At 38.4% G+C, this 13,789-nt stretch overlaps 1 protein-coding gene across 1 annotated transcript; it reads right to left on the bottom strand.

Annotated features, from left to right (window-relative positions):
* Positions 1 to 11,865: 11,865 nt before the first annotated feature.
* LOC117063660 (destrin) lies at positions 11,866 to 13,283 on the bottom strand. The gene has a single exon (XM_033177480.1). The coding sequence runs from the start codon at positions 13,227 to 13,229 to the stop codon at positions 12,732 to 12,734; it is 498 nt and encodes a 165-aa protein (XP_033033371.1). The 5' UTR covers positions 13,230 to 13,283; the 3' UTR covers positions 11,866 to 12,731.
* Positions 13,284 to 13,789: the final 506 nt, after the last annotated feature.

Genomic DNA, 13,789 nt, shown 5'->3' with positions numbered 1-13,789 from the left:
TGCTAAGGAGCAACAAGCGGAACCTTTACTCCAATTCCCAATAAGTTCCTCATTTGCATTTGAGGCCTCTGCAGCCTGACCTTCACTGTCCATATCTCTATCAGCATTTTGGTCACAACCATTCAAACAGTTTCTAAGAAGTTCCAAACTTTCCCTCATCTTCCTGTCTTTAGCCCTCCAAACTAACCTCTGTCTTTACCTGTTCTAAAGCCAATTCTACATCTTCAGGTATCTTTATAGCAATGCCCTACTCCTCAGTACTAATTGTCTGTGTTTATTTTTTGCATTGCTATAAAGAAATACCTGAGTCTGGGTGATTTATAAAGAAAAGAGGTTTAATTGACCCACAGTTTTGCAGAGTGTACAGGAAGCATGGTGCCAACATTTGCTCAGCTTCCTGTGAGGAGTCAGGAAGTTTACAGTAATGGCAGAAGGCAAATGGGGGAGTCAGTGTATCACATGGTAGGAGGGAACAAGAGAGAGGGAGGAGGTGCCAGGCTCTTTAGTGCTCTCCTGTGAACATACTAGCCTGGGGAGGACACCAAGCCATTCAAGAGGGAATCTGCCCCATGAACCAGAAACCTCCCACAAACCCGCTTTCAACACTGGGGATTACATTTCAACATGAGATTTGGAGGGGACAAAATATCCAGACCATATTAGTGACATTCACCTTGGATAAACATTTAGCTAGTGAATAGTGAAGCTAATCTTTGAATCCAGGTTTATCTGACTCAAAAGTCTTATTTTTCCCCACAACTGTGCTCTCTTCCAATGAACACATGTAGCTGGTATATTTTTTTAAAAAATCACTTTTTATTCTGCAGAGAAAATTAAAGGATTCAATTCATTCTTCATTCAAATGTTTGATTTATATTCAAAAAAGTCTGCTTGGCCCTTGCAATAAAATACATTCTTGTTGGGGAGAGAACATAAACCGTAAACAGGTAAGAAAATCACTGCAGGTTAGGTCGTAAGTTCTGTGGGAGAAAAAAAGGAGATCAAGGCAAGAGGAGTTAAGAGAAAATAGGGGTGGGGAGAGATCACACTATTAAAAGGGTCACCTTAGTACATATTAATATAGGAGTTAAAAAGAAACTAGGCAGTTAGGGTACAGGAGTCTTTGGTAAGGTTTTCCTTTTAATGAAAGGCAGCCCCCAAATCATTTCTTTTCTAACAAAAAGCCCCCTGAAAAATCAAGCTGCAGGCATAGATAAGCAAGCTGGAAGCTTGCATACGTGAATGCTGGCAGCTCCAGAAGCATTCAACATGAATTCTCTTCCCTTTTCCTTGTCACCACATGTGCAGGTGTCATGGCATTGGCCAGGTAGAAACCCCATCTGTATAACAAAAGATTGAGGTGGGATGGCCAGTGTCTTTGAGGGCCATGTAAATGTTACACCTCGTCCAATCATTCCCTTGGGCCTTGTGTAAATCAGACACCGCTTCCTCAAGCCCCTCTATAAAACCAACCACATCCCACTGCTAACAGGGAGATCCATTTGGAATCCCCCTCCCTCTACATGGGGGAGCTTTTCTTTTGTTTATTTCACCTATTAAACTTTCCGCTCTTAAACCCACATCTTGTGGTCTTCATTTTTCTTAGTGTGAGACAACGAACCTCGGGTGTTGCCCCAGACAAATGATGCCGCTTCAATATCATTAAGGAGCTAGTATGAGCAGAGGCTTGACGATGGAGAGTTAATCCTGAAGTTGTTTCACAACCTTTTTCACCTGGAGTTCTACAGAACATGAAATAGTTGAAGTGACTATTTTCACGGTTCTTCCCAGGAGAGTTATTAACTATTATTATTCTAAATGCACAGGAAAGAATTTAATACATTATAGAGGGTGGATGTCCCAGGGCAGTGGTTTCAAAGTGTAGTTCTCACACCAGCAGCATCTTTTGAGAACTTGTTAGAAACTCATATTCTCAAGCATCATCCCAGATTTATTGAATGAGCCCTCTGGCTGATTTGCAGAATTCCCTTTGAGAAAAGCTGCTAAAAAAGAGGGAATAACCTGTGTGAAGGCTGTAAGGTGAAGCATGCCTGTGTGTTTGAGGGAGAGCAAGGAGGTCAATGTGTCTACAAACAGGGGACAAAGAGTAAAGCCATAGAGATGAGTTTAGAAAGGGGATGGGGCAAGACCAGGTAGGACATGGTGGGCTACAAATGGACTTTGACTTTACTCTGAAACAGGAAGCAGTTGCATGGGTTTGGGCAGCAGAGTATGGGATTTGACTTATTTTAAAAAGCATTAACCTGGCACTTGGTGAGGATGGATTGTAGGAGGCCAAATGTAGATGCCAGCAAAACGACTTCAAGTACTTCAGTCTTTCAAATGAGATGACGAAGAATTGAACCAGTGTGGTAGCATTCGAGATGGTAAAGTGGTCAGATTTTTAGATATATTCTAGAAATAAAACCATAACATTTCTTTGGTTTGGATGAACCATTGGATTGGATGAGCTGTGTTAACAATTGAGGAAAAACTCCAAGGGTTTTGGGCTGATCAACTAGGAGGGTAACAGATATGGGGAAGGCTATGGCTGGGAGAAGGTTCAAAAAGCCATGGTTCTGGGAGAGATCACCAAAGTGAGTTCAGGTGGATAGAAGAGGACACAGGAATGAGATCTAGGGCACTTAGGCCCTTTATCTCATGTGAGTTGCTCACAGGAGATACAATGGATAACAACCTGGAACTCATGCAGGAGAGAGGATGCTTTGTTCTCTTATGTGGAGGGTAGTTGTTGTGTTGGGTTAATGCAGACAATCTAGCATGGTTTACACTTGTACTAGTCAGCTAATGCTGTGTAACAAGTTAGCACAAAGTCGTTTAAAACAATATTATCTCAGTTTCTGTGGGTCTGGCATCTGGCTATGGCTTAGCTGGGTTCTCTGGCTTAGGGTTTCTTACAAGGTTGCAGTCATCTCAAGCTTGCTTGCGGAAGAATCTGCTTCCAAGTTCACTTTTGTGGTTGTTGGCAGAACTCATTTCCTTGTGTGCTGTCAACAGAAGCTGCTCTCACAGTCTCTTGTCATGTGGACATCTCCTTGGGCAGGTCAAAAACTAGCACCTGGCTTCATCAGAATGATCCAGCAAGATGGAAATTAAGGCCTTTTAAACATAATCTTGAAAGTGAAGTCTCATCACTTTTGCCATAATCTGTTCATTAGAAGCCAGCCACTATGTCCAGCCCTTATTCATAGGGAGAGAATGACACAAAAATGTGATTGCTGGAGGTGAGGATTATTGGGACCATCTTAATTATAAAAGCTTCCTGTAAAACATTTCCATTAACTTTACCAGATAATCCCAGCCAATTTCCAAAATAACTGTATGATATTACGTTTTTGCCAGCAGTGTATGAGAATTCCAGTATATCCTTGCTGTACATCCTTGATATTGTTAGTCTTTAACTTTTTAAACTGTAGGTGTGTAGCAATGTCTCACTGTGGTTTTAATTCGCATTTCCCTGGTTGCCAGTAAGACCAGTACCTTTTCCTTTTCATTCATTTATTGGATGGATTCCTGTTCAGATCTTTTGCTTATTTTTCTATTGGGGTTTTCTTGCTAATTGCAGTAGTTCTTCATATATTCTGCTATAGTCGTTTTTTCAGGTATATGTGTTATAAAAATATCTTCCCACTATGTAGCATGACTTTTATTCCCCTTAATAGAGTGTTTTGATAAATAATAGAATTATTTTAGTATAGTACAATTTGCCATTTTTTAAGGTTACTCTTTTGTGTCTTGTTTAAGGAGTATTTCCTTACCCTAGGATCATGAATACATTCTCCTCTATTCTAGAAGTTTTGTTATTTTACTTTTCTCCTGTAAATTTGTAATCTGCCTGGATTTGATCTTTGTATATTGTATAAAGTATGGTTACAATTGTATTTTATATTTTCCATGTGCATGTTTAGTTGTCCTAGTAACACTGAAAACTTCATCCTTACCCCCACTGCTCTTTGTCATAGCTTTATATTTGTCTGTTTGGGACTTGTCTATTTTTGCACCAGAGCCATATTGTTTTAATCACCATAGCCTTATATAACATTTTCTAAATAGCAGAGCAATCCTGCTCCCTTGTTTTTGCTTAAGAGTGTTTTGACTATTCTTGTCTCTTTGCATTTCCATATACATTTTTGAGCAAGCAGGTCAATCAAGTTCAAGAAAAATATCCTATTGGAATTTTGATTGGGTTTGCATTCAATTTGGGGGAAATTGAATCTTTACAATTTCAAGTCTTATAATTTGTGAATATGGTCTACCTCTTACTGATTCAAGTATTCTTAAATCTAGTAGTAAAATGGTATAGGTTTTCTATGGAGAAATCTTGCCGGATTAATTTCTAAGTATTTGATTTTTTATGCTATTGTAAATGATATTTTAAAAAATTTTATCTCTAGTGGTTTCTTTTTAATGTTTTATTCAACAACCTTAAATTTATGTTGGTTTGTATTAACTTGTCTTTAGAATACATAGAAACTGTATCTGTACATACAGTCAAACGTATGGATGTTAGATTATTTCTTCCCTTCCTATTTGTATATTTTTTTCTTTTTTGCCTATGGTCTTTGATGCAATATTAAATATATAATAAAAGGTATCTTTCTCTCTTTGCTATTTTCAGAAAAAAAGCTTTCTATTTTGCCCTTAGTTTTAAATTTGCTAATAGTATTATTTTATTGTGAAAGAATGTGAATTTTAACAGATTTTTTCTGCATCTATAAAATATGATTCTATTAATAATCTATTATTAGTAGTAGATTAAAATGATTATCTCATTTAATCTGGTAATATGCTGACTTGAACACAGATTTTTCAAATGTTGAATCCACTTTGAATTATTGAGACATACCCCATTTAGTTATGATTGTGTTTTTTTTAAAGAGAGATGTATTTGATTTTCTAATGCTTAGGATTTTTGTCCAATTTTATGAATAAAATTGGTCTATAATTTTTTAAAAACTGTCTCTATTAAGTTTTGGAATGACGATAGCATTAATCTCACAGAGTGAGTTGGGGATAGTTTGTCTTTTTCAATCTGGAAGAATTTGTGTAATATTGGAATTATTTTTCCCTTAAATATGTGATAAATCTCTGGTGAAGCCTTCAGGAATGAGAGGTCAGCTCATGTCATGTTTTACAATCCAATGTTGTATATACTTATTCTATTTCCAAGAGTTGTGATAAAACCTGCCTCTATAATGGCGAATGTAACTATTTCCCCTTACAGTTCTGTCAAATTTGCTTATGTTTTTTGGCATACACCATATGACTTTGGTGTATATATATTTAACATGTTTTATCTTCCTGGCAAAGTAGACCTATTATCAATGGAACTATTCTTTATCATTTTTTAATGTTTTGAAATCTACTTTTCTGATATCAAGACTATGTTAAGGACTTTAAATTTTAAACACATCAGATTTCTTTTTGTGATTATATAATATATATTTTTAAAACTTTTACTTTCAAACTATTAGAATTCTTATGTTAAGCATCATATAGTTTGTTGATTTTTAAAAAAAATCTAGTATGAAAATTGTTGACTCAACTTCAGCATTTAAACCATTAGTATTTAAAGTAATAATATATTTAGATTTCAATCTGTCACCTTTTTATGAGCTTTCTGTTTGTTGTATCTGTTCCTTTGGTTTCCATTTTGGTCTTACTTTAGATGGCTTTATCATTCTGTTTTAATTTCCTACTAATTTGAAAATTATACTCTAATTGTTTTGCTATTCTTTTAGTGGTTACCCAAGAAATTACAATTTGCATCTGCATTAATCTTTACCTTTACCATTCTTCTAGGCAGTATAAGGACCCCTAGTGTTATACCTAATCTATGTATGTGCAATTCAAGTGTCAGCCTGGGACTGGGGAGAAGAGATCATATACAGACTTTTAGGCTCTCTGAAATTCAGAGAAAACAGTCATATAAACAATGCAGCATTGTGTCGACAAAAGATAGAAAAAGATACACAGAGTGGTTTTGGGACAGAGGAAATGATCAACTTTGATGGGATAAGAAGGTTTTCCAGGTAACTTAAGTGTTATTATTTTACGCTAGGCCCTGAGTTTATCTATTCAACAAATATTTATTGAGGGTCTACTATTTGTTAGGTTTTGTGCTAGATGCAGAGGGTGTAATAGCCAATTAGTCAGGCATGATTCCTATCCTCATGGAAATTACATTCCTGATTGAGTGAGAAAGGTTCAAATCAAATAAGCAAAATACTATTTCCTTTCTACAAAGGAAAAAGTAGGGGCTGAGATATAGAATGGTAGGGAATGAGAGGAAGAGAAAAAGGATTATTTCAATGGGGGTTCTCTGAAGGTATCCCATTTAAATAATCATCCTTGTGACCTCTTCTTCTGAGAAAAGGATATTTAAGCTGAAAATGTACAGGAGTTAATCAAGTGAAGAGAAGGAGAAAGGCACAGATAGGGAAGATTTGGGGGTATTTGAGAGATCAACAGAAGGCTGGGATGGCGGGACCTCAGTGTGCTGGTGTCAGCATTGGTGACATCATTTGTAGGACCTAGCACAAAATGAAAAGGCAGGGCCCCTTGTTGAAAACATATTAAGAATTTCAGGATGGTGACAGTGGAGTATTAAACCAAGCCTGGGACTCTCTTAAGCATGGGCCCCTGCATACCGTGTAGGTGGCACACCAGTGAAGCCAGCCCTGGCTAAGGGGAAAGAGGTAAGAGCTGAGTTGGAGGAAGAAGCAGAGGGAAAATACTGTGGAACCTCAAGGCTACATGAAGCACTTTGAACTTTATTTCAAATTCAATGGAAATGATTTCTTAATAATACCGGCACATAATGCTTTTCCTATGTGCCAGATACTCTGTGTAGCTCTTTAGAATGTTTTACTTACGTGATCCTCACACAGCCTGCTGGAAGTAAATACTATTATTATGTCCATTTTAAAGATGGGGAGACCCAGGTGCAGAAAGGTTAACTTACGCCAGGACCCAGAGCTCTTAAGTGGCAGAAGTTGGATTTGAACCCAGTTCAAAAGGAGTGAGTTGAGCAAATTAAAAAACTTACTCTATCTTTATATGAGAATAAATTAAAGAGAACCAAGAGTGGAAGCAGGCACAAGGCTGGTGGGCATTCCTCGCAGAGAGAGCAGTATGTACAAAGGAATGGTGTGTGCAAGGAACTGAGGTTACATTGCTAGGTCAATCAGGGATTGGTTTAATTTGGCTGCACTGTAGGGTGTAAGGAAGTGGTGTAAGAGACAAAGCTGAAGGCTGGGCAGGAGCCAATTTGGGGAGGGCCTCGTAGCTCATGCAAAGTAGGAGTGGGGAGCTAGGTCTCTCTGAGGGAAGATGTGAAGGCAAGAATGATATCTAATTCTATGTTAGCCAGGCTCACTGCTAGTTAACCCTAGCACTAATTAGGGTTTTTAAGGCAGAATTTAAAAAATTTTTTTTTCATTTATATTATTATTTCTTAGAGAGAGGATCTTGCTCTGTCACTCCAGGCTGGAGTGCAGTAATACAATCGTGGCACACTGCAGCCTCAACCTCCTGGGCTTAAGTGATCCTCCCTCCTCAGCCTTTTGAGTGGCTGGAACTAAAGGCACACTCCACCATATCCATTTAAGTTTAACATTTTTTTTGTAGAGACCATGTGTGGCTATGTTATCCAGGTTGGTCTTGAACTCCTGACCTCAGGTGATCCTACCACCTTCACCTCCCAAAGTGCTGGGATTACAGGCATGAGCCACCCTGCCTGCCCTATTTTTATTTTTATGAGTGATAAATAAATGTACATATTCAGGGGGTGTATGGTGGTGTTTCAGTACCTATCAGATCAGGGTAATTAGCATATCCATCATCTCAAACATTTATCATTTCTTTGTGTTACAAAACATTCACTATCCTCCTTCTATTTGAAACTATATAAAAATATATTATTGTTAACTGTAGTTATCCTACAGTGTTACAGAACACCAGAATTGATTCATTCTATCTAGCTATAATTTTGCATCCTTTACATAAGCAGAATTTGGTAGAGGAATTTAGTGCCTACAAGATCACTGGGAGGACTGGCGGGCCCAATTAGGTTGGGCCTCTGAGAACAGCCCCTAGCATAGCAGCACAGACCTGGCCTGCCAGGGGATCTGCTAACGTGACCAGAGACAGGGATGTGGGGAATCTGAAGCTGCCACTGGAACTGTTGGCCCCACTAACACACTGCACTAACTGTGGTCCAGGGATCAGGAAGCAGCATCATGGCTGTGTCGTCATGTCTGTCACATTTGCACCAACAGAAAGTGGATAGTCATAGACCATATGTGGGGACCTCTGCCAAGGCTGCCACACAGTAAAGGCAATGTCTTCATGGCTGTGCTTGCCAACAGAAACACCATAAACTGCGGAACTGTCACCTTTCCTGCAATAGTGATGGGTGCGCCCTAAGTCACATCTGGAATCCTTGCAGCAAGGAAGTTTGATAGATGTGATTTTTAGCTTCGCCCCTGTGCTATGCAGAGAGACATGCTCAGAGAAGTACCATATCCACCATGGAGATGATTGTATTCACCTCATAAGCAGTAGATAGACTGGAAGGAAAATATAGGAGGGGCACGAAGATGGGAATATAGATGAAAGACTTGGTTCTAACAGAGCTAAGCCAATTTGGTGGTTTGTGCTTGGCAGATTCTTTTTGGTGCACATCACATCCAAGGGTTAGAGTGAGTGAGGGCTGTGGTCCGCTCTCCCACAGTCTCGCAGACTAAGATGTTACAGGCTTTACCAGATGCTTACCACGGCAGAACATGAATCACCGCTTTCTGCTTCTGATACCATTTTCCTAATGCCCCCCCTGCTTGACTGCCGAGTAGCACACATTTTACATTTTTGTCGTAGAAACACTCAATTTCCTGCACTAATGGTATATTCCTAAATATAGGTATGTTAGTTTGGTTTGCCCCAAAGCAGATCCTGAGACAAGGTAAGTAGCTTAATTGGAAGGTGCAGGAAATATCATAGGTAGGTGGGGATTTGAGGAAGAACTGGAAAAACGGGCAATAAAGAAGACTTATTATGTAAGTTAGCACTGTGGGCAACTGGAAAATTCTACAAGAAAATTCTGAGACATAAATGCACACCTCAGGGCTAGCCTGCTCAGGAGCTGAAGTATGTATACACCTCCTCCCATCAGTCAAGACTGAGGATGTTCCTGAGGGGTGTGAATTCCCAGCCCTCCTATGTTGAAGCTGCCATCTTAGCTTTTGAGAAAGCTGTCAGCCCCCGATAGTCCCCTCCACTGTTGTCTAGAACTTGGTCACAAACTATGGTCCATGGGCCAGATTCCACCCACAGCCTACTCTTCTGTTACAAGCTAAGGGTGATTTTCATATTTTTATAGAGTTATTGAAAAAAATCATACGTAACAGAGACTGTGGCCTGCAAAGCCTAAAATATTCACTTATGGTTTCCAGAAAGAGTTTGCCAATTCCTGGTGTACATGGTCTTGCAGTAAGAAATAATCCCCAAATCTCAGGTTAAAAACAACTATTTCTCGGTTGTGGTCTACGTTCGATAGAGGGCAGAAGCAGGCTTGCTTTATGTAGTCACTCTACCTTATAATGCTTCCCTATAGTAAATTCTGGGAGCAACACAAGGTGCCAGGGTTTATAACAGCAGGGAGAGAGAATATGTAAAATAGAGCACCAACTATGTTCCTCGTGCTTCAGACTAAAAGGGACACGTGTCCTCTCCTATAACTGTCTATTACCACCACTAGTCACATGACTGCAAAGGAAGCAGGGAAACATATTATCCTGTGTCCAGGAAGGAGGAGAAACCTGGAAATACTGGTGACCAATACTTACGTCCACTACAGCTCTTTTGTATGAAGTTCCCTTTACTTTCCCAATATAAACAAGATTTTGGTCAAAACATCATTCATTGATTTCATATATTTCCATGGAGTTAATAACTGCTTCATTTAACAAAAAAGTCTTAGATTTCTTTGATCTTGCAGGTATGGTTTTTATGTTCTGCATGCCTGTAAAACACTTCTCTTCCATGTAGTCAAGCTTATCAGATAATCTGTCAGTCCTATTTTAATATGAGACTTGCTAATAGTTGTAGAAAAGCTACAAAATAATGCTAAGCTTCACTATTTTTCTCTTTCAATTATATTCAAGGGACTTATTAATAAATTCAACATTTTGTATTTTCAGGTATCTCAATTTTGAAATGTGTAAGCTTTAATTTGAAGACTAGTTCAAAAAGTATATGTGCCTAGGTCTGACATTACATTGCATAATCAATAAAACAAATATAATAAACATTATAAAATCTTGCCCTTTTTAAAGGACGGTGCTCAGATGAATGCTCAGAAGTTTGATGAGTGGAGTCAACACTTTTCTTAATATACTATTTGCACTTTTGGATCCAGTAGTTAAATTTGAACTTGATCATGCCTTTGCATTTTGTATGTCATTTTTCTTTTTCCTTCTAATAACAAAGTCATTTTGAAAGATGATTTAACTATTATAAAGAAAAAGTAACAATTGTCAAGAACTTAGGAAATACTGGAAGAGGCATCCTGCAGTAATACTGGAAGTTCATCACTCAAACTAGTGGAAAGTCTCAACGTTTTTGCAAAAGATAAAGTTATGCTGCATTTTGTTTCACAGTTAATTGTAAAATACAAAATTACATTGTGGAACATTAATTGCATTAGTTTCCTATGGCTGCATAACAAATTACCACAAATTTAGGGGCTTAGAACAACAAATTTATGATCTCACAGTGTCTATGGGCCAAAAGTCCAGTTTTGGCTGGACAGGGTTTTCTACTTTGGGTCACAAGGCTGAAATCAAAATGTCAGATGAGCTGCCTTCCTTTTTGAAGCTGGGGATCGTCTTCCAAGTTCATTCCTATTGTTGGCAGAATTCAGTTCCTTGAGCTGAGGCCCTTGTTCTGTGAGGACTCAGCCCGGGGTCCAGCTCAGTTCCTAACGATCACCAACAGTACCTTTTCCTGTGGCCTCTCCTAATGCCCTCTATGCTTCACAACTGTCTTTCTGGAGAGACCCAGGCGTTTTTAAAATCTGACTTGTTGCCAGGCGTGGTGGCTTATGCCTGTAATCTCAGCGCTTTGGGAGGTTAAGGCCGGTGGATAACGAGGTCAAGAGATTGAGACCATCCTGGCCAACTTGGTGAAACCCTGTCTCTACTAAAAAATACAAAAATTAGCTGGGCGTAGGGCATGCCGCTGTAGTCCCATCTACTTGAGAGGCTGAGGCAGGAGAATCTCTTGAACCAAGTATGTGGAAGTTGCAGTGAGCAGAGATCGTCCCACTGCACTCCAGCCTGGCGACAGAGCGAGACTCTGTCTCAAAAATAAAATAAAATAAAATAAAATAAAATAAAATAAAATAAATCTGACTTTAGATTTGGCCCACCAGGATACTCTCCATTTTGGCTGACCAAAAAGTCAGCAGATTAGTAACTCAATCATGGGAGTCAAATTCTATCCTATGCACCCATTCAGCCTGTACTTAGGAGGGAGTTACACAAAATGTGCACACTAAGGGGCAGTGATCTTGGGAGCCACCTTAGAATCCTGCCTACCACACTGTTCCATTATGTTGATGGTTGAATTAACTATCACAGGCCAGCAAATCAAATGAGATACTAGTGAGGAAAGGATCACATGCCACTTCCTAGCTAAGGCATGCATTCACGTGATCCCATCAGTCAAGTCTTACATTCCTTACACTTCATGAGGACCATATCCTGGTGCACACAGGTCATGTTAAGGGTCTGTGGAATCCCTTCTAATGTTTTCTACTTATTCTTTTCTGTTTTATTTGATATCTTTTTTTTTTATTCTTCCATACTTTATTATACCATAAGAAGCAAACTTCTGAATGAGATACAATTAAAGATACCACAGGTGTCCTAGTTTGTCAATATTGTTTTGCCATTTTCATTAACAAAGCAGATTACAATGTAGCCCTAATTTGCATTATAATTTATTACAAGACACTGCACATTCTCCTGAAGACACACCATGATTTGCAAGATGCCAGGTCACTCTCCCAATCAGTGAATGGTGAGCTCACCGGCAGGTGCAGGGCTACTTCCTGTATTCCAATGATGTGCTTGAAATAGTGCTTTTGCAAGATCAGCGTGGATTATGTGGACATAATTTTGAAGCAATCTCCATTACACATTTGGCAGAAGTAAAAGACTGCCTGCCTTAATCTTACTATTAGTGTATTAGTGTTGTTATATTATAAAGACATAGTATATTCCATTATTCTGCTTAGCTCAAGGAAGAATCAAGAATTTGGGCCAACATTATAACCAGATTATGAGCAATTTTCTAAGCGAAAGAAACAAAGTAAATGCTGAGGTTACTAAAGATGTAATAATTCTCTTCACATGGCCTTTACTGTTTTGTGAACTGCATCATTTAAAATCCTGAGCTTAACAAAAATCTTTATAAATCAACTCATCAAAACAGGCATATGGCCAATAAGAATTTAATTTCACACCAATAAAACTTTAGACTTTAGATTTATTTAGGGGCTGTTTGCATATGTTTATAGAATATTTCGTTTAAAAGATGATGAGACAGCTCCCCCTCAGTGAGACCCTGGCCTAAATATATTTGCTTTATTTATATAGCAAGAGAATAACATTAAACATGGAAGCTTTCAATTTGTGGCACTGAAAGACCTATACAGGGCATCCTTCAAAGGCTACAATTAAGGATCCACCTAATTTTTCAGCAATACAAGCCCGATTGAGATCTTCTGGTCCATTTGCTTGACATTCATGTTTTATGCCTTGAAATTTCTTTTTAATTGCATCCTTGGAGCTTGCATAGATCATTTTACTTTTCAGAGGTGCCAGTTCTGGTGCCCACAAAAAAAACATCAACTCTTCTTTTCTGGATTCTTTTGTTTCAAAGCTTGCATCATACAAAGCATAGCGACAATCTTTTTCAGGAAGCATTCCCACAAAATGCTTGAAAGGATCAGTTATGGTTACACCAACATCTCCAACCAAGATCTCTTTGCCTTCTTCTACAATGATGCACTTTTTGTCTGCACTGAGACAAAAAATGACAGCCTTCTTTCTTTTCTTGATTTCTTCTGGTGTGGAACATTTACGAACTTTCATGTCATAAAAAATGCGACATACTTCATCAGCTACTTGCACTCCTGAGGCCATCTTCGCCGCGGCGGTCGCAGGGACGCGGGGTTGGGAGCCGGCGGGCAGCGAGTCTGCCGATATCTTTAAAAAAAAAAAAAAAAAAAATCTGATTGTGACTCACGGAATAGATTTCACAAAATGGATTTTATGATTCACGACAGGAAAAAGTCTTAATGGACGCGTGTTTTAATTAGTAATCTAGAAACATTTTTCTTTACAGAAAAAAACACTAAAATGTATTTATCAAAAAAAGTTTTTTTTCTGAATAAATCAATATGGACTAACTTATAGATGCAAATGGGTACACACCTGGGTAGCCTTCAGAAGTTTATTTAAAATTATTACAAGACAATCAGCAATATCACTACCGTCCTCAGGAGGGCAGTATCTGCTCTAGGTATATTCAAAACTCAAATGTGCTCAGAAGTTTTCCAGTGACTAGCAATTCTGGTAAGTAAATTACTTATAGTATATGAATCTAAGCAAACATTGGTTTATGCTTGGCAATTGATAATCAGTCCTGTCAAAACCATAAGTGCTATGATTAATTTTTTTTTTTTTGTCTGAACCAAGAGGAT

This window comes from Trachypithecus francoisi, unplaced genomic scaffold, assembly GCF_009764315.1.
Source record: "Trachypithecus francoisi isolate TF-2019V2 unplaced genomic scaffold, Tfra_2.0 Lachesis_group18, whole genome shotgun sequence".
Classification (NCBI taxonomy): Eukaryota; Metazoa; Chordata; class Mammalia; order Primates; family Cercopithecidae; genus Trachypithecus; species Trachypithecus francoisi.
The sequence above is the reverse complement of the archived record's forward strand: the minus strand, read 5'-3'. Positions and strand labels throughout refer to the sequence as shown.